Raw genomic sequence first — 22887 nt, forward strand, 5'->3', positions numbered from 1 at the left:
TGAAAGTCTTAACAAGCTGCTTTGCTTCTTCTGCCTCTGTCTCAGCACCCAGCATTGTCCCGCCCACACAATCATCTGATTGGTTACATGTACAGCAGTAACAGCCAATCAGCATTGCATACTCAGAGTGCATGTAGTCAATGCTTCAGCGTCCAGCAGATAGGTGTTTAGCAGGTGAGCATAAGGCAGCGTACTCTCCCCAAATGATAATAAACACCTCCCAGTCAACTACTACTAACATCACTATGAATGAGCCTGTTGACCTTCTAGAAACTTAAATCAATCAATCAATCAATCAATGTTTACTTATATAGCCCTAAATCACTAGTGTCTCAAAGGGCTGCACAAACCACCACGACATCCTCGGTAGGCCCACATAAGGGCAAGGAAAACTCACACCCAGTGGGACATTGGTGACAATAATGACCCAGTGGGACGTCGGTGACAATGATGACTATGAGAACCTTAGAGAGGAGGAAAGCAATGGATGTCGAGCGGGTCTAACATGATACTGTGAAAGTTCAATCCACAATGGATACAACACAGTCGCGAGAGTCCAGTCCAAAGAGGATCCAAGACACAGCAGCGAGAGTCCCGTTCACAGCGGAGCCAGCAGGAAACCATCCCAAGCGTAGGCGGACCAGCAGCGCAGAGATGTCCCCAGCCGATACACAGGCGAGCAGTACATGGCCACCGGATCGGACCGGACCCCCTCCACACGGGAGAGTGGGACATAGAAGAAAAAGAAAGAAACGGCAGATCAACTGGTCTAAAAAGGGAGTCTATTTAAACTGCAGCTCTGCTCGCTCACAGTCCTGGCTTGAGGTGAAGGCTAATTAGCTTTTAGCGTAACGTTAGCTCATTTTGTGGTGCGTGCGTGCGTGCGTGTGTGTGTTTTACGGAGAGAAAAGCTGTAAAATGCAGGGTCCCTGCTATCACATGTTGATACAAATATAACATTTACATAATAAAAGTCAACTACAGGCTTCCCAAATGCTGTAATAAATGAAGCATGATGAGTTGACTTGAAACTGTTTATTGTTGCACTTTTTATATGAGGAAGTTGTGTCATTTTATTTCAACCGAGCAACAATTTGATGCAGTTTAATGTGGATTAACGTGGGCAGAATTATTATAGTGTTCCCAATGTTAAAAGAATAAAGCCATTTTTTAAAAATTTGATAAATAAATACCCAAAAACTGTATATTTTTTTGTTTTCTTACTGTACCGAAAATGAACCGAACCGTGACCTCTAAACCGAGGTACGTACCGAACCCAAATGTTTGTGTAGCGTTACACCCCTAACTTATGCTGTGTTCCATTTTTACTGGAAAAGTCTACATTTTCAAATTCCGAGTTGGTAGTTTCAACTGGAACACCCGCTAAGGTCGGATTTCATAAAAACCGAAGAGTTCTCGCCAACTCCGAATCGTCTTCAAATGTGTCTTCTCTGAGTATAAAAACAATAGAAGCTCCTGTAATATCCGTTATTGGCACTTCCGACCAGTTTTTGTCGCACTAAATCAGCCTGTGGAGAGGCGGAACTGGCAGTCTGACAGCGAGGCGGGGCACATCGGAGCCCGCTCCAAGATGGCGGCGAGGAGGCGGGGATGGCGAGCAAGCAGCAAGGTGGGGCGTGCCGGGATCGACGCCGCAATTATTATTGGGTGCGTGGATGGCCCAGCTGGGTACAATGAAGTAATCCTCTCGAACTGTGTATTAGGGGCGGCAGCCGTAAACATCGGGGAGAGAGAGGGAGAAAGAAACCAGAGAAGCGGATGGATGCTAAGCAAGCGCGACAAAGAGCCCGAGGAAGAAGAAAACGCACGGAGCATAAAAGCCGGGGCAGACGAGCGAGCAGCGAACGGCAAGGCTGGAAAGCAACCCAGAAGAGATTTTGTTATTGAAAAACAAAAGAAGTCTAAACCTGCTCGCCAGAATGTCCTTCCTTGGTGGTCTCTGGAACCTGCACAACCGCAAGCGATTGTCACACAGCCGTGTATGTTAAATTGTTGGACGTATGCATGCTACGTTCCACGCCCCTCCCTCCAAAGTGGTAGATGAATTCACGCCAAACACTTTGGACACCAGAAAACCTACATGTTGGTAAAATGGTAAAAATGGTAAATGGTTGTACTTGTATAGCGCTTTTCTAACCCTTTTTAAGGAGCCCAAAGCGCTTTGACACGACTTCCACCTTCACACATTCACACACTGACGGTGGGAGCTGCCATGCAAGGCGCTCACTAGTCTAAGTCTTAAAGACTTAGACTGGTCAGATCTAGTCTAGCGGCTGGTGTCAATACCTCAGTAGGCTTCATCAGTTCCTGCTCATAGACTTAGACTGGTCAGATCTAGTCTTGGACATTGATTGGTTAGATCTAGTCTTAAAGACTTAGACTGGTCAGATCTAGTCTAGCGGCTGGTGTCAGTACCTCAGTAGGCTTCATCAGTTCCTGCTCATAGACTTAGACTGCTCAGATCTAGTCTTGGACTTAGACTGCTCAGATCTAGTCTTTCACTTAGACTGCTCAGATATAGTCTAGCGGCTGGTGCCAATACCTCAGTAGGCTTCATCAGTTCCTGCTCATAGACTTAGACCGGTTATATCTAGTCTTGGACTCAGATTGGTTGGATCTAGTCTTAAAGACTTAGATTGGTCAGATCTAGTCTTGGACTTAGATTGGTTAGATCTAGTCTTAAAAACTTAGATTGGTCAGATCTAGTCTTGGACTTAGATTGGTTAGATCTAGTCTTAAAGACTTAGACTGGTCAGATCTAGTCTAGCGGCTGGTGTCAATACCTCAGTAGGCTTCATCAGTTCCTGCTCATAGACTTAGACTGGTCAGATCTAGTCTTGTACTTTGATTGGTTAGATCTATTCTTAAAGACTTAGACTGGTCAGATCTAGTCTAGCGGCTGGTGTCAGTACCTCAGTAGGCTTCATCAGTTCCTGCTCATAGACTTAGACTGCTCAGATCTAGTCTTGGACTTAGACTGCTCAGATCTAGTCTTTCACTTAGACTGCTCAGATCTAGTCTAGCGGCTGGTGCCAATACCTCAGTAGGCTTCATCAGTTCCTGCTCATAGACTTAGACTGCTCAGATCTAGTCTTGGACTTAGATTGGTTAGATATAGTCTTAAAGACTTAGACTGGTCAGATCTAGTCTAGCGGCTGGTGTCAGTACCTCAGTAGGCTTCATCAGTTCCTGCTCATAGACTTAGACTGGTCAGATCTAGTCTTGGACTTTGATTGGTTAGATCTAGTCTTAAAGACTTAGAATTGTCAGATCTAGTCTAGCGGCTGGTGTCAATACCTCAGTAGGGTTCATCAGTTCCTGCTCTTAGACTTAGACCGGTTATATCTAGTCTTGGACTTAGATTGGTTGGATCTAGTCTTAAAGACTTAGATTGGTCAGATCTAGTCTTGGACTTAGATTGGTTAGATCTAGTCTTAAAAACTTAGATTGGTCAGATCTAGTCTTGGACTTAGATTGGTTAGATCTAGTCTTAAAGACGTAGATTGGTCAGATCTAGTCTAGCGGCTGGTGTCAATATCTCAGTAGGCTTCATCAGTTCCTGCTCTTAGACTTAGACTGCTCAGATCTAAACTTGGACTTAGATTGGTTGGATCTAGTCTTAAAGACTTAGATTGGTCAGATCTAGTCTTGGACTTAGATTGGTTGGATCTAGTCTTAAAAACTTAGATTGGTCAGATCTAGTCTTGGACTTAGATTGGTTAGATCTAGTCTTAAAGACGTAGATTGGTCAGATCTAGTCTAGCGGCTGGTGTCAATATCTCAGTAGGCTTCATCAGTTCCTGCTCTTAGACTTAGACTGCTCAGATCTAAACTTGGACTTAGATTGGTTGGATCTAGTCTTAAAGACTTAGATTGGTCAGATCAAGTCTTGGACTCAGATTGGTTAGATCTAGTCTTAAAGACTTAGACTGCTCAGATCTAGTCTAGCGGCTGGTGTCAATACCTCAGTAGGCTTCATCAGTTCCTGCTCATAGACTTAAGACTGGTCAGATGTAGTCTTGGACTTAGATTGGTTAGATCTAGTCTTAAAGACTTAGACTGGTCAGATCTAGTCTAGCGGCTGGTGTCAATACCTCAGTAGGCTTCATCAGTTCCTGCTCATAGACTTAGACTGGTCAGATCTAGTCTTGGACTTAGATTGGTTAGATCTATTCTTAAAGACTTAGACTGGTCAGATCTAGTCTAGCGGCTGGTGTCAGTACCTCAGTAGGCTTCATCAGTTCCTGCTCATAGACTTAGACTGGTTATATCTAGTCTTGGACTTAGATTGGTTGGATCTAGTCTTAAAGACTTAGATTGGTCAGATCTAGTCTTGGACTTAGATTGGTTAGATCTAGTCTGAAAAACTTAGATTGGTCAGATCTAGTCTTGGATTTAGATTGGTTAGATCTAGTCTTAAAGACTTAGATTGGTCAGATCTAGTCTAGCGGCTGGTGTCAATATTTCAGTAGGCTTCATCAGTTCCTGCTCTTAGACTTAGACTGCTCAGATCTAAACTTGGACTTAGATTGGTTAGATCTAGTCTTAAAGACTTAGATTGGTCAGATCAAGTCTTGGACTCAGATTGGTTAGATCTAGTCTTAAAGACTTAAACTGGTCAGATCCAGTCTAGCGGCTGGTGTCAATACCTCAGTAGGCTTCATCAGTTCCAGCTCATAGACTTAGACTGGTCAGATGGAGTCGAGCTCACTGATGAAGTCTACTCGGCTGAGAGGCAAAACGTCTTCAAAGACAAACCAAACTTTTTCTCAGCGTACCAAGAACTCATTCATCCATTTTGTTGCCGGCCTCACAGCCATTGTGGGCGGGCTGATCGCTTTTTGTGTTCAATGCTAGTTTGTGTACTATTAAAGTGTTTCTTTTTAAGTTTGCGAGCTCAATAAGAGTCCAAAGAAAGCACTTGACAAGCAATGTGTGCTGTGTAGAGATGCGCCACTTGCGGTCTCATCCGCGGAGTCCGCGGATAAACCGCGGGTCGGGCGGGTGACATGACGAAAAAATAGATTTCAAATAGATTCGGGCGGGTGGCGGTTGAACCATTCGGAAATATATTTACATTGTTCAGGGATCGGCAACCTTTACCACTCTTAGAGCCATTTTGACCCGTGTCACAGAGTAAAGAAGACAATAGGAGCCGCAAACATTCTCGCGAATATCTGCTGGCGGTCACCCAGATAACAAGAATAAGGGCGTGCTTTGAAACCATTGTCTTAGACGCCTTCTACTACATGTACAAACTGTGTGCCAGTCCAGCATCATGTTGTGTGTGGCATCCGCAGACACACGCACACGACTGCAAGGCATTCTGGGTGACACAGAGTACACTGATGGTTGTGATATAAACAATTTTAACACTCTTACTGACATGCGCCACACTGTGAAGCCACACCAAACAAGAATGACAAACACATTTTGGGAGAACATCCTCACAGTAACACAACATAAACGCAACAAATACCAAGAATCCTTTGCATCCATGACTCTTCCTGACTATATTATACACCCTGCTAGCACCAAACACCCCTCTCCGTGCGTCGGTAAGGTGGGTGGGCGGGGTCTGGGGCGCGGGGGTGTAAAATATAGTCAGGAAGAGTCAGGAACGACTTTAGTGATGCGGTTGCGGATGATATAATTGCCTAACCGCGCATCTCTAGTGGTGTGAAACATTCAGGAAGTATCCGCAGCATTGTGGATACTTCCTGAATGTGTCCTCTGCATTTGACCCATCCCTTTGATCACCCCTGGGAGGTGAGGGGAGCAGTGAGCAGCAGCAGTGCTATGCCCAAGAATAATTTATGGTGATTTAACCTCCAATTCCAACCCTTGATGCTGAGTGCCAAGCAGGGAGGTAATGGCTCCCATTTTTTATAGTCTTTAGTATGACTCGGCCAGGGTTTGAACTCACAACCTACCCATCTCAGGGCGGACACTCTAACCACTAGACCACTGAGCGTATTCAATATAAATATGCAGGAATATGAGTTAAAAATAAATAGTAATATAACTTGTCATTCTGCGATGAGGTGGCGACTTGTCCAGAGTGTACCCCGCCTACCACCCGAATGTAGCTGAAAGGTAGGAAATGGATGGATGGGTGACTTGTCATTATTCACTATGATTATAAAGTGGAGGAGTTCAAGTACCTGGGAGTCTTGTTCACGAGTGGGGGAAGAGTGGATGGTGAGATGGACAGGTGGATCGGTGCGGCGTCTTCAGTAATGCGGACGCTGTATCGATCCGATGTGGTGAAGAAGGAGCTGAGCTGGAAGGCAAAGCTCTCAATTTACCGGTCGATCTACGTTCCCATCCTCACCTATGGTCATGAGCTTTGGGTCATGACCGAAAGGACAAGATCACGGGTACACGCGGCGGAAAAGAGTTTCCTCCGCCGGGTGGTGGGTCTCTCCCTTAGAGATAGGGTGAGAAGCTCTGCCATCCGGGAGGAGCTCAAAGGAGCCAGATGAGGTGGTTCGGGCATCTGGTCAGGATGCCACCTGAACGCCTCCCTAGGGAGGTGTTTTTAAGACCTCTTCTTTGAACCCTATTTACAACCTTTTTTTTGAACTAACCTTTTCTTTGAAATATTTTGTAATCAAAGGTGATGGCTGTTTACGACCCCCCTCCCTTAGAAACAGCTGTTGCCATGTAATCAGGGAGAGTCCGAATAAAAGAGGCGTACAATCTTTGGTCAGAGCGTGGTGCAACTGTACAAAGAGCACAGTCCAGACGTTTCTCCTCAATTGAGCCGAATTGAATTCTGTCTCCGTTTAATTCTTTGCTCCTTGTCTTGTTTAATAGATGTCATCAGTGTTTGAACCTGACAATAGTTGTCTCAGAACTGGCACATTTGTGGCAATTTAAAACATTTCTGTGCAATCAAAGTCAACATTTCTGAACCGCAGAGAAGATTGGGGACATTTGTCTCGATATCAGCTCTGAAGAACGTGTCGGCGATCATTGGTGGAACGTTGACTGACGTGAGTTCCAAAAACATTATTTTTGCCTTTTTCTGCTAATTTGTCAACCATTTATTTTGTATCTATATATATTATAATAATGTAGTATAAATATTTGGGGTTTTAGCACCAGCCACTGGACTAGATCTGACCAATCCAAGTCCATGAGGGGATTGGTGAAATGCAGAGGACATGTGTGTGAGACAATCATTAGTACTTTAACGTAACCTCCTTTAACTTCAGGGCATTCAATCGATTGCAACTGGACTGCTTGGTCCTGGTTTTGGCAGCAGCCGCTGGACTCTATTTGATTAATCTGAGTCTATGAGCAGGAACTGATGAAGTCTGAGCGGCGAAGCGTCTTCCAAGACAAACCAAACAGTCCAGTTGCGACCAATAGAATGCCCCAAGAGGACAAAGACCTGGATGAATGACACAGCTACTGCAACTCATCAGTGAGTGTAATGAAATACATTTGACTTTTGTGGGTTCTACCTCCTCCCACTGGTGAATGTAGCGGATGAGCCTGGAAAGGCGCAGCAGGCGCAGCAGGCTGAGGATCTTGGTGAAGCGCACGATCCTCAGCGCTCGGGCCGTCTTGTAAAACTCAGAGTCGATACGAGTCTCCACGATGAGAAAGATGTAGTCCACGGGTATGGAGGAGATGAAATCCACCACAAACCAACTCTTCAGGTACTTGATCTTGATTTGCCGAGGGTCCAAGATGATCTCCGTGTTGTCCTCCTTGACGATGCCAGTGCGGAAGTTGAGGACCAGGTCCATCAGGAAGAAGGTGTCGGAGACCACGTTGAAGACGATCCAGGGCGGCGTGTGCTCGTCCTTGAAGAAGGTGATGCCCACAGGGATGATGATCAGGTTTCCCACCATCAGAAGCAGCATGGTCAGATCCCAGTAGAACCTAACACACACACACAGAACATAGTCCAAGAACAAAGAAAACATCAGTGCACAAACTACAATGCAGCAAAGAAAAAAGGCCGGCTTGCACTGATACAGGAGTTCAATACAAAACAAACAAATGTGATTCTTTTTTTTTTACCCATCCTGGTAAGTGTTTAGGATGTAGCACCGAGGGCCGAATACAACAACCAATTTGAGGATGTGACAATCTGGGGGCGGAAAAAAGAATACAATAGAATATGTCCCGACTAGGAAGGCCGTAAAAACTAAGCCAAAAGCATTCATGCCATTGATTCGCTAAGTAGTTAGTCTGAATAAACTGCCGTGTATCAGGCTGAGATTTTATAACAAGTGTCCTGGGCAGTGGGGGTCTTGGGGCACTAGGAGGTTAACCCCTAGTGCCTCATACGGTGAAGACCTCAACAGCGGAGCAGGCAGAAGACAGTAGATTCAAGAACTACCAAAATGGCTGCAATGGCAAAGAAGGCTGCAGCAGAAAAGGGTCCCCAGTCGTCTCGGACTCCATGCCACTGGACCCTGACCCGATTCTGTCAAGGATGGTGTGGTGACTGTCTGTGCACCAGTCTCCCCACGAAAAACAAAGTCACGCACAGGTGTCTTCCATAAAGGGACACACCCCTACCAGGAGGATCGTCATACTCCTTCGAGTAACCGCCGATGATTATAACAAATGTTTAATTTAGGTCTGTTACATGATTGAAATATTTAATCAGGATTAATAGCATTTTGTTCAAAGTTAACTCAAAATTCATTGTGATAATCGCCAACAATTATCCTTTTTAATCTTTAATAAGTGTACTCCAGACCAGTGTCTGTCAACCACTGTGCCGCGGCTCACTAGTGTGTCGTGAGATACAGTCTGCTGTGCCGGGGGAGATTATCCAATTTCACCTATTTGGGTTTAAAATATTTTTTAGCAAAGCAGTAATTATAGTCTGCTAACGATGTGTTGTTGTTGAGTGTGGGTGCTGTCTAGAGCTGGGCAGAGTAACCCTGTAATACTCTTCCATATCAGTAGGTGGCAGCAGGTAGCTAATTGATTTGGAGATGTCATAAACAGCGGGAGGCAGAGTACAGGTAAAAAAGTGTCTAATGCTTAAACCAAAAATAAACAAAAGGTGAGTGCCCCTAAGAAAAGGCATTGAAGCTTAGGGAAGGCTATGCAGACCTAAACTAAAACTGAACTGGCTACAAAGTAAACAAAAACAGAATGCTGGACGACAGCAAAGACTTACTGGGGAGCAAAGACGGCGTCCACAATGTACATCCCAACATGACATGACAATCAACAATCTCCCCACAAAGAAGGATAAAAACAACTGAAATATTCTTGATTGCTAAAACAAAGTAGATGCGGGGAATATTGCTCGAAGGAAGACATGAAACTGTTACAGGAAAATACCCCAAAATTTGAAAAAGCCACCAAAATAGGAGCGCAAGACAAGAAGTAAAAGACTACACACAGGAAAACATCAAAAAAGTGCAAATAAGTCAGGGTGTGATGTGACAGATGGTGACAGTACACCTACTTTGAGACAAGAGCTATAGTATGCATGCTTGTTTATGTTTTAAGGTTATATCCAACTATTTTGACAACCATTGAGTTTTGTTTTTCAATTATTTCTGCTGGTGGTGTGCCTCTGCATTTTTATCAACGTGCCTTGGCTCAAAAAAGGCTGAAAAACACTGATGCAGGTCAGAGGGATGTGTTTTACATTTAGAAAAAAAAAATCATAATATGAGACTGTGGAGGGGGGGGGGGCGTGGCCTGCGGGCCTGCCACGGAACGAGTTGTTGCCAGGCCCGCGGCAGGTGCGTAAATGGTCCAGGTGTGCCTTGTTATCTAATCACCGGTCGCTTTTATTAGCAGCAGCCGTGAGATAATGAGCAGTTGCGAGTTGGAGGTGCTGCTGAGAGACACGTATGCAGAAAAGACACTGTGCTGAAAAGCATAAGACTTTGCACCATTGAAGGAAAATAAAACAGTCTTACAAACCCCGTTTCCATATGAGTTGGGAAATTGTGTTAGATGTAAATATAAACAGAATACAATGATTTGCAAATCCTTTTCAACCCATATTCAGTTGAATATGCTACAAAGACAACATATTTGATGTTCAAACTCATAAACTTTATTTTAATGCAAATAATCATTAACTTTAGAATTTGATGCCAGCAACTCGTGACAAAGAAGTTGGGAAAGGTGGCAATAAATACAGATAAAGTTGAGGAATGCTCACCAAACACTTATTTGGAACATCCCACAGGTGTGCAGGCTAATTGGGAACGGGTGGGTGCCATGATTGGGTATAAAAACAGCTTCCCTAAAAATGCTCAGTCTTTCACAAGAAAGGATGGGGCGAGGTACACCCCTTTGTCCACAACTGTGTGAGCAAATAGTCAAACAGTTTAAGAACAACCTTTCTCAAAGTGCAATTGCAAGAAATTTAGGGATTTCAACATCTACGCTCCATAATATCATCAAAAGGTTCAGAGAATCTGGAGAAATCACTCCAAGTAAGCGGCATTCCCGGAAACCAACATTGAATGACCGTGACCTTCCATCCCTCAGACGGCACTGTATCAAAAACAGACATCAATCTCTAAAGGATATCACCACATGGGCTCAGGAACACTTCAGAAAGCCACTGTCACTAAATACAGTTTGTCGCTACATCTGTAAGTGCAAGTTAAAGCTCTACTATGCAAAGCGAAAGCCATTTATCAACAACATCCATAAATGCTGCCAGCTTCTCTGGCCCCGAGATCATCTAAGATGGACTGATGCAAAGTGGAAAAGTGTTCTGTGGTCTGACGAGTCCACATTTCAAGTTATATTTGGAAACTGTGCAAGTCTTGTCCTCCTGAACAAATAGGAAAAGAACCATCTGGATTGTTCTAGGCACAAAGTTCAAAAGCCAGCATGTTTGATGGTATGGGGGTGCATTAGCGCCCAAGGCATGGGTAACTTACACATCTGTGAAGGCCCCATTAATGCTGAAAGGTACATACAGGTTTTGGAGCAACATATGCTGCCATCCAAGCAACGTTATCATGGACGCCCCTGCTTATTTCAGCAAGACAATGCCAAGCCACATTCAGCACGTGTTACATTCAGCACGTGGCTTTGTAAAAAAAAAAGAGTGCGGGTACTTTCCTCGCCCGTCTGCAGTCCAGACCTGTCTCCCATGGAAAATGTGTGGCGCATTATGAAGCGTAAAATAGGACAGTGGAGACCCCGGACTGTTGAAGGACTGAAGCTCTACATAAAACAAGAATGGGAAAGAATTCCACTTTCAAAGCTTCAACAATTAGTTTCCTCAGTTCCCAAACGTTTATTGAGTGTTGTTAAAAGAAAAGGTGATGTAACACAGTGGTGAACATGCCCTTTCCCAACTACTTCGGCACGTGTTGCAGCCATTAAATTCTAAGTTATTATTTGCAAAAAAAAAATAAAGTTTATGAGTTAGAACATCAAATATGTTGTCTTTGTAGCATATTCAACTGAATATGGGTTGAAAAAGATTTGCAAATCATTGTATTCTGTTTATATTTACATCTAACACAATTTCCCAACTCATATGGAAACGGGGTTTGTACTCTGGTGCGCCTTTTGTATGGAAAAAGACCTGACTAGACTTGCTCATTGGCAGTGCGCCTTATAGTCCGGTGCGCCCTATGGTTGGAAAAATACGGTAGTAAGAAAGATGAAGTATGCACTCTGAGGGCCACATTAAATGACATGTGGGGCCGGGTCTGAGTTTGACACAGGTGGTCTACCTTATGTTGTTCAGTAAGTTATTGTGCAAGAAGAAAGATGTTCCATCCAAGGCTACCTGGAGTCCGCCTCTCAAAGAGGGGCCCCGGTTTGGGATCAAGTCCCATTTGTTGTATTTCTGTGTTGTCCGTCCAAAAAGCTGTCTTCACCCGCCCGTCATCTCTGCAGTGACACGGGGGTCCTAACTGCTCATCCCCTCTCTGGCTAAATCCAGCGTTATCTCCTGGGAATCCATGTCAGCTCCAGAAGTCAGCTCCCATCAGCCAGATGTTGAGCAGTCAGCATGATGGACCGCACACCTCTTTGTGCTGGCCAACATCACAACAGCTGGGGGGGGGGCTTTATGTCCGTCCTGCTGACCCTGCACGTAACAAACATCCCGCATAATCTGCTGCCGTACCCGAACTGTGGACTTCGGCCGGAGAGGAATCTTGCACGATTTGGGTCAGAGTGCGACTCGGTTAAAGAGCACAAAGAGAGAGGAGTTAGGAGCAAAGTCAACACAAAAAGGCTTAAAATGCTGGAAAGGAGATTAGACCGATGGGGACAGCTGGAAGAGAAGGATGACATTTGGACGGGAGGTACTTATCTGGCAGCTGCCTGCATGCTGGCGGGGGCTTAACACACACCTGTATCGCAGCTCAGGGCCGCCATCACATCAACGCACACCTGTATCGCAGCTCAGGGCCGCCATCACATCAACGCACACCTGTATCGCAGCTCAGGGCCGCCATCACATCAACACACACCTGTATCGCAGCTCAGGGCCGCCATCACATCAACACACACCTGTATCGCAGCTCAGGGCCGCAATCACATCAACGCACACCTGTATCGCAGCTCAGGGCCGCAATCACATCAACGCACACCTGTATCGCAGCTCAGGGCCGCAATCACATCAACGCACACCTGTATCGCAGCTCAGGGCCGCCATCACATCAACGCACATCTGTATCGCAGCTCAGGGCCGCCATCACATCAACGCACACCTGTATCGCAGCTCAGGGCCGCCATCACATCAACGCACACCTGTATCGCAGCTCAGGGCCGCCATCACATCAACTCACACCTGTATCGCAGCTCACAAGTCATGATATTGCTGCATAATCATCCTCATAATCACAATAATAGATATGCAAGACAACAGGTGACAAACTCAAGGCTTGGGGGCCAGATGTGGATCGCCACTTCCTCCAAAGCCTGGACATAATACATCCATCCATCCAGCCATCCAGCCAATTTCTACCGCTTATTCCCTTTTGGGGTCGCGGGGGGCGCTGGCGCCTATCTCAGCTACAATCGGACGGAAGGCAGGGTACACCCTGGACAAGTTGATACCTCATCACAGGGCCAACACAGATGGACAGACAACATTCACACACTAGGGACCATTTAGTGTTGCCAATCAACCTAAGCCCAGGTGCATGTCTTTGGAGGTGGGAGGGGCCTATCCCCAGGTGCATGTCTTTGGAGGTGGGAGGGGCCTATCCCCAGGTGCATGTCTTTGGAGGTGGGAGGGGCCTATCCCCAGGTGCATGTCTTTGGAGGTGGGAGGGGCCTATCCCCAGATGCATGTCTTTGGAGGTGGGAGGGGGAGGACATGCAAACTCCACACAGAAAGATCCAGAGCCCGGGATTGAAACTTGACTACTCAGGACCTTCGTATTGTGAGGCAGACGCACAAACCCCTCTTCCACCGTGCTGCCCGGACATAATACAGTAGGTATCAATAAAGTACTGTCATTTTCCTAACTAAACACATTCATTTTTTCTATTTCCATAGAAACAACACCTATGTACTCCATGTAATCGCAAACAATGTTAACTTAATTATGCAAGAATATATCAGCAAACATTCAAACCATTTTTTAAAAATACAAATACTAATAATTTGACATGAAATTATTATTAGTATTTATGTATTTATTCATGTATTTATTAGTATCTATATTAGCTTCCTCTCTTTGTTTATAATGTATATTTTCTATTGGACCTATTTTCTATTTTTATTATTTTTCACTCTCTATTTTTATTCTTTTTTTCTATTTCGATAGAAACAAAATATATGTACTCCATGTAATCAACAATTATGTTACTAGTACTAGTACAGTATCGCCGTACTTATGAATCAAAATCAGTACTGTACTTTGAAAAGTACCAATTCCCGGGCACGTTATTACATCATCACATTGCTGGTTTTACGAGCAGAGGAGCACGTTCGGCAGTGCACAATAACTGAGTACTTAGAAGCAGACACAGTGTGTGGACAGAAATGGGAGAATGGACACATTTTGGCTTAAAAAGGAGGAATAAAGTGAAGTTATAGCACTGAAACACCCTCAGGAAGATCTGCTTTAAGACATGGCTAGCTAGCTAGCAGCTAACTTCCATCTTCAGTTGGCAATGTTTTAGCTACTTTTAAATCACTAATCCTGGTCCGGTGGCCATGGATAAAGTGCTGGCTGTCCAGGGTCGGGATCCAAGTTGGACTTCTCGTCTGTGCATCGGTTGGACACATCTCTGTGCTGCTGACCTGTCTCCACTCGGGATGGTCTCCTGCTGGTCCCACTATGGACTGGACTCTCACTATTATGTTAGACCCACTATGGACTGGACTCTCACTATTATGTTAGACCCACTATGGACTGGACTCTCACACTATTATGTTAGACCCACTATGGACTGGACTCTCACTATTATGTTAGACCCACTATGGACTGGACTCTCACACTCTTATGTTAGACCCACTATGGACTGGACTCTCACTATTATGTTAGATCCACTATGGACTGGACTCTCACCATTATGTTAGATCCACTATGGACTGGACTCTCACACTATTATGTTAGATCCACTATGGACTGGACTCTCACACTATTATGTTAGATCCACTATGGACTGGACTTTCACACTATTATGTTAGATCCACTATGGACTGGACTCTCACACTATTATGTTAGATCCACGATGGACTCAACTCTCACACTATTATGTTAGATCCACTATGGACTGGACTCTCACTATTATGTTAGATCCACTATGGACTGGACTCTCACTATTATGTTAGACCCACTATGGACTGGACTCTCACTATTATGTTAGACCCACTATGGACTGGACTCTCACACTATTATGTTAGACCCACTATGGACTGGACTCTCACTATTATGTTAGACCCACTATGGACTGGACTCTCACACTCTTATGTTAGACCCACTATGGACTGGACTCTCACTATTATGTTAGATCCACTATGGACTGGACTCTCACCATTATGTTAGATCCACTATGGACTGGACTCTCACACTATTATGTTAGATCCACTATGGACTGGACTCTCACACTATTATGTTAGATCCACTATGGACTGGACTTTCACACTATTATGTTAGATCCACTATGGACTGGACTCTCACACTATTATGTTAGATCCACGATGGACTCAACTCTCACACTATTATGTTAGATCCACTATGGACTGGACTCTCACTATTATGTTAGATCCACTATGGACTGGACTCTCACTATTATGTTAGATCCACTACGGACTGGATTCTCACACTATTATGTTAGATCCACTATGGACTGGACTCTCACTATTATGTTGGATCCACTATGGACTGGACTCTCACTATTATGTTGGATCCACTATGGACTGGACTCTCACTATTATGTTAGATCCACTATGGACTGGACTCTCACACTATTATGTTAGATCCACTATGGACGGGACTCTCACTATTATGTTAGATCCACTATGGACTGAACTCTCACACTATTATGTTAGATCCACTATGGACTGAACTCTGACCCTATTATGTTAGATCCACTATGGACTGGACTCTAACACTATTATGTTAGATCCACTAAGGACTGGACTCTGACACTATTATGTTGGATCCACTATGGACTGGACTCTCACACTATTCTGTTAGATCCACTATGGACTGGACTCTCACTATTATGTTAGATCCACTATGGACTGGACTCTCACTATTATGTTAGATCCACTATGGACTGGGCTCTCACACTATTATGTTAGATCCACTACGGACTGAACTCTCAAACTATTATGTTAGATCCACTATGGACAGGACTCTCACACTATTATGTTAGATCCACTATGGACTGGACCCTCACTATTATGTTGGATCCACTATGGACTGGACTCTCACCATTATGTTAGATCCACTATGGACTGGACTCTCACTATTATGTTAGATCCACTATGGACTGGACTCTCACTATTATAATGGCAAGATGGCGGCGCCCGGACGGGCTGCGACACTGCGGTGCTCTTGCTAAAGATGGAACATTTGGCGGAAATGCCGGACAGTTCTGCAGACTTCATGGCTGGCTCGCATCGTGGTCACTCCGTGATCACGTACGACCGCCAGACACTTCTGGATATGGACACATCGGGCCGTTTTGGACTGATAGACGCGGGCGTGCTAAACATGCTAACTAGCATGGGAATAATTCGGCGGCTACATCCAGCGGCCTGTGAAGCAGGGGAGTATAGTAGCAGCGGGGGCCGTCTACGGAGCAGACGCCAGCGGTGTGATCGGAAACGCGGATGCCGAGCGGGGCTAAAACCAAAGCGGAAGGCTAATCCCCACAGAACACCACTTCCCTCCACCCTGAAGACGGATTTAAATAAAGGATGCGAGACTACTGGTCTGGGTAAGGAGTCAGTTAAATTAGAACAAGTTTTTTCTGCTTCGAGTGTTTCAGAGTTGGACGTGTGTTTTACTGAGGTGGCTAACTATGATGTGTGCAGTTTATCAAAGCAACAAACAAACAATCGGAAAATTTCCGTCGTATCAATTCCTAGATATGGTCGTAATTATACTAAATGCACTGGGCACAATAAACACAACATTATTAATATTGCTACTACGGATAATTTGATCAAAAATTCCCTGAAACAGCCCACTACCTATAATATAGGTTTTTTAAACATAAGATCATTGTCTCCCAAAACGTTGTTAGTTAATGATATTATCAGAGACAACAATCTTAACGTCATCGGTCTCAGCGAAACCTGGCTTAAACCAAACGACTTTTTTGCGCTAAATGAGGCATGTCCTCCTAACTTTACACATGCGCATATTGCCCGTCCGCTTAAAAGGGGTGGGGGGGTCGCACTAATATACAACGAAAACTTTAACCTTAGTCCTAACATAAATAATAAATATAAATCGTTTGAGGTGCTTACTATGAGGTCTGTCACACCGCTGCCTCTACACCTGGCTGTTATCTACCGCCCCCCAGGGCCCTGTTCGGACTTTATCAATGAATTCTCAGAGTTCGTTGCTGATCTAGTGACACACGCCGATAATATAATCATAATGGGGGACTTTAATATCCATATGAATACCCCATCGGACCCACCGTGCGTAGCGCTCCAGACTATAATTGATAGCTGTGGTCTCACACAAATAATAAATGAACCCACGCATCGCAACGGTAATACGATAGACCTAGTGCTTGTCAGGGGTATCACCGCTTCCAAAGTTACGATACTCCCGTATACTAAAGTATTGTCCGATCATTACCTTATAAAATTCGAGGTTCAGACGCATGTTCGTCAAACTAATAATAATAATAACTGCTATAGCAGCCGCAACATTAATACAGCCACAACGACAACTCTTGCTGACCTACTGCCCTCGGTAATGGCACCATTCCCAAAGTATGTGGGCTCTATTGATAACCTCACTAACAACTTTAACGACGCCCTGCGCGAAACCATTGATAACATAGCACCGCTAAAGTTAAAAAAGGCTCCAAAAAAGCGCACCCCGTGGTTTACAGAAGAAACTAGAGCTCAGAAATTATTATGCAGAAAGCTGGAACGCAAATGGCGCACGACTAAACTTGAGGTGCACCATCAAGCATTTAGTGATGGTTTAATAACTTATAAACGCATGCTTGCCTTAGCTAAAGCTAATTATTACTCAAATCTCATCCACCGCACTAAAAACGATCCTAAATTTTTGTTTAGTACGGTAGCATCGCTAACCCAACAAGGGACTCCTTCCAGTAGCTCCACCCACTCAGCTGATGACTTTCAGCAATTCTTTAGTAAGAAAATTGAAGTCATTAGAAAGGAGATTAAAGACAATGCGTCCCAGCTACAACGGGGTTCTATTAACACTGATACGATGGTATATACGGCGGATACTGCCCTCCAAAATAGTTTCTCTCGTTTTGAGGAAATAACATTAGAGGAATTGTTACAACGTGTAAATGGAATAAAACAAACAACATGTTTACTTGACCCTCTTCCTGGGAAACTGATCAAGGAGCTCTTTGTATTATTAGGTCCATCAGTGCTAAATATTATAAACTTATCACTCTCCTCGGGCACTGTTCCCCTAGCATTCAAAAAAGCGGTTATTCATCCTCTTCTTAAAAGACCTAACCTCGATCCTGACCTCATGGTAAACTACCTTCCCTTTATTTCAAAAATCCTCGAAAAAATTGTTGCGGAGCAGTTAAATGAACACTTAGCGTCTAACAATCTATGTGAAACCTTTCAATCCGGTTTCAGGGCAAATCACTCGACTGAGACAGCCCTCGCAAAAATGACTAATGATCTATTGCTAACGATGGATTCTGATGCGTCATCTATGTTGCTGCTCCTCGATCTTAGCGCTGCTTTCGATACCGTCGATCATAATATTTTATTAGAACGTATCAAAACACGAATTGGTATGTCAGACTTAGCCCTGTCTTGGTTTAACTCTTATCTTACTGATAGGATGCAGTGTGTCTCCCATAACAATGTGACCTCGGACTACGTTAAGGTAACGTGTGGAGTTCCCCAGGGTTCGGTCCTTGGCCCTGCACTCTTCAGCATCTACATGCTGCCGCTAGGTGACATCATACGCAAATACGGTGTTAGCTTTCACTGTTATGCTGATGACACCCAACTCTACATGCCCCTAAAGCTGACCAACACGCCGGATTGTAGTCAGCTGGAGGCGTGTCTTAATGAAATTAAACAATGGATGTCCGCTAACTTTTTGCAACTCAACGCCAAAAAAACGGAAATGCTGATTATCGGTCCTGCTAGACACCGAACTCTATTTAATAATACAACTCTAACATTTGACAACCAAACAATTAAACAAGGCGACACGGTAAAGAATCTGGGTATTATCTTCGACCCAACTCTCTCCTTTGAGGCACATATTAAAAGCGTTACTAAAACGGCCTTCTTTCATCTCCGTAATATCGCTAAAATTCGCTCCATTCTGTCCACTAAAGACGCTGAGATCATTATCCATGCGTTTGTTACGTCTCGCCTCGACTACTGTAACGTATTATTTTCGTGTCTCCCCATGTCTAGCATTAAAAGATTACAGTTGGTACAAAATGCGGCTGCTAGACTTTTGACAAGAACAAGAAAGTTTGATCACATTACGCCTGTACTGGCTCACCTGCACTGGCTTCCTGTGCACTTAAGATGTGACTTTAAGGTTTTACTACTTACGTATAAAATACTACACGGTCTAGCTCCATCCTATCTTGCCGATTGTATTGTACCATATGTCCCGGCAAGAAATCTGCGTTCAAAGGACTCCGGCTTGTTAGTGATTCCCAAAGCCCAAAAAAAGTCTGCGGGCTATAGAGCGTTTTCCGTTCGGGCTCCAGTACTCTGGAATGCCCTCCCTGTAACAGTTCGAGATGCCACCTCAGTAGAAGCATTTAAGTCTCACCTTAAAACTCATTTGTATACTGTAGCCTTTAAATAGACTCCCTTTTTAGACCAGTTGATCTGCTGTTTCTTTTCTTTTTCTTCTATGTCCCACTCTCCCCTGTGGAGGGGGTCCGGTCCGATCCGGAGGCCATGTACTGCTTGCCTGTGTATCGGCTGGGGACATCTCTGCGCTGCTGATCCGCCTCCGCTTGGGATGGTTTCCTGCTGGCTCCGCTGTGAACGGGACTCTCGCTGCTGAGTTGGACCCGCTTTGGACTGGACTCTCGCGACTGTGTTGGATCCATTGTGGATTGAACTTTCACAGTATCATGTTAGACCCGCTCGACATCCATTGCTTTCCTCCTCTCCAAGGTTCTCATAGTCATCATTGTCACCGATGTCCCACTGGGTGTGAGTTTTCCTTGCCCTTATGTGGGCCTACCGAGGATGTCGTGGTGGTTTGTGCAGCCCTTTGAGACACTAGTGATTTAGGGCTATATAAGTAAACATTGATTGATTGATATTATGTTAGATCCACTATGGACTGGACTCACACTATTATGTTAGATCCACTATGGACTGGACTCTCACTATTATGTTAGATCCACTATGGACTGGACTCTCACACTATTATGTTAGATCCACTATGGACTGGACTCTCACACTATTATGTTAGATCCACTATGGACTGGACTCTCACACTATTATGTTAGATCCACTATGGACTGGACTCTTACACTATTATGTTAGATCCACTATGGACAGGACTCTCACACTATTATGTTAGATCCACTATGGACTGGACTCTCACTATTATGTTAGATCCACTATGGACTGGACTCTCACCATTATGTTAGATCCACTATGGACTGGACTCTCACACTATTATGTTAGATCCACTATGGACTGGACTCTCACTATTATGTTAGATCCACTATGGACTGGACTCTCACTATTATGTTAGATCCACTATGGACTGGACTCTCACTGTTATGTTAGATCCAGTACGGACTGGATTCTCACACTATTATGTTAGATCCACTATGGACTGGACTCTCACTATTATGTTAGATCCACTATGGACTGGACTCTCACTATTATGTTGGATCCACTATGGACTGGACTCTCACTATTATGTTAGATCCACTATGGACTGGACTCTCACACTATTATGTTAGATCCACTATGGACGGGACTCTCACTATTATGTTAGATCCACTATGGACTGAACTCTCACACTATTATGTTAGATCCACTATGGACTGAACTCTGACCCTATTATGTTAGATCCACTATGGACTGGACTCTAACACTATTATGTTAGATCCACTATGGACTGGACTCTGACACTATTATGTTGGATCCACTATGGACTGGACTCTCACACTATTATGTTAGATCCACTATGGACTGGACTCTTACTATTATGTTAGATCCACTATGGACTGGACTCTCACACTATTATGTTAGATCCACTATGGACTGGACTCTCACACTATTATGTTAGATCCACTATGGACTGGACTCTCATTATTATGTTAGATCCACTATGGACTGGACTCTCACACTATTATGTTAGATCCACTATGGACTGGACTCACACTATTATGTTAGATCCACTATGGACTTGACTCTCACTATTATGTTAGCTCCACGATGGACTGGACTCTCACACTATTATGTTAGATCCACTATGGACTGGACTCTCACTATTATGTTAGTTCCACTATGGACTGGACTCTCACTATTATGTTAGATCCACTATAGACTGGACTCTCACTATTATGTTAGATCCACTAAGGACTGGACTCACACTATTATGTTAGATCCACTATGGACTGGACTCTCACTATTATGTTAGTTCCACTATGGACTGGACTCTCACTATTATGTTAGATCCACTATAGACTGGACTCTCTCTATTATGTTAGATCCACTATGGACTGGACTCTCACTATTATGTTAGATCCACTATGGACTGGACTCTCACACTATTATGTTAGATCCACTATGGACTGGACTCTCACTATTATGTTAGATCCACTATGGACTGGACTCTCACTATTATGTTAGATCCACTATGGACTGGACTGGACTCTCACACTATTATGTTAGATCCACTATGGACTGGACTCTCACACTATTATGTTAGATCCACTATGGACTGGACTCTCACAATAATATGCTGTGGTCCTCTCCAAGGTTTCTCATTGTCATCCCACTGGGTTGAGTTTTTCCTTGCCCTGATGTGGGATCTGAACCGAGGATGTCGTTGTGGCTCTCTCAGCCCTTTGAGACACTTGGGATTTAGGGCTATGTAAATAAATATTGATTGATTGATGTTCACTATTTTATTTAAGGACAACATTGCAATAATAAACATATGTTTAATGAACCATAAGATTTTTCTGTTAAAAAAAAAACAATAATGCTATTTTTTTGTGGTACCCTTTATCTAAAAAAGTATCGAAAGGTATCGAAAAGTATCGAAATACATTTTGGTCTCGGTACCAGTACCAAAATATTGGTATCGGGACAACCCTAATTGAAACACAGTGTTACTGTTCCAAACTCTGTGCAATGTTACAGTGGGAAAATATATTAAATATACTTGAAAAAAACGTCTGCCTTGTTCTTAACCTCTTAAGTCCCAAGTTGTTTGTTCACATGCTTTTTTCCCCCCTCTTTGCTATTTTGGCTTCTTGGACCCTAATTAGAATAAAAACTAAGAATCATCTTTTCATATGATGTACTTAGTCCATAAGTACACACAAGTGGACTTCATGTTTAGTGACATGCTAATTCTTATTTTTACACTTTTTTCCCCCGAATTCCATTGTATGTTATACTCTTCTGACACCACCGGATGGCAGTATAAGAGTCCACATAAGTGTCCATAAGACCCCAATTCAGTAGTGTACACTGTTTTAGAAACATTAGCTAAAAGGTGCCGTCCATGTCCTTCCACACCACCTCGCACGCAGCTGGGTGTGTCGGCCGCCTTCCACACCACCTCGCACGCAGGTGGGTGTGTCGGCCGCCTTCCGCACCACCTCGCACGCAGGTGGGTGTGTCGGCCGCCTTCCGCACCACCTCGCACGCAGGTGGGTGTGTCGGCCGCCTTCCGCACCACCTCGCACGCAGCTGGGTGTGTCGGCCGCCTTCCGCACCACCTCGCACGCAGGTGGGTGTGTCGGCCGCCTTCCACACCACCTCGCATGCAGCTGGGTGTGTCGGCCGCCTTCCGCACCACCTCGCACGCAGGTGGGTGTGTCGGCCGCCTTCCACACCACCTCGCACGCAGCTTGGTGTGTCGGCCGCCTTCCACACCACCTCGCACGCAGCTTGGTGTGTCGGCCGCCTTCCACACCACCTCGCATGCAGCTGGGTGTGTCGGCCGCCTTCCGCACCACCTCGCACGCAGCTTGGTGTGTCGGCCGCCTTCCACACCACCTCGCATG

The 22887-nt window shown here is 44.5% G+C and overlaps 1 protein-coding gene across 1 annotated transcript in view; it reads right to left on the reverse strand.

Moving 5' to 3' along the window:
• The window catches only part of LOC133563557 (potassium/sodium hyperpolarization-activated cyclic nucleotide-gated channel 3-like), a 59856-nt gene that overhangs the window by 30937 nt on the left and 6032 nt on the right, over window positions 1-22887 (reverse strand). The window contains exon 2 of the mRNA XM_061917734.1: window positions 7494-7917. Within this exon, the coding sequence (XP_061773718.1) occupies window positions 7494-7917 (424 nt within the window). The remainder of the gene's footprint in view (window positions 1-7493; window positions 7918-22887) is intronic.

This window comes from Nerophis ophidion, linkage group LG12 (assembly GCF_033978795.1).
Source record: "Nerophis ophidion isolate RoL-2023_Sa linkage group LG12, RoL_Noph_v1.0, whole genome shotgun sequence".
Lineage (NCBI taxonomy): Eukaryota > Metazoa > Chordata > Actinopteri > Syngnathiformes > Syngnathidae > Nerophis > Nerophis ophidion.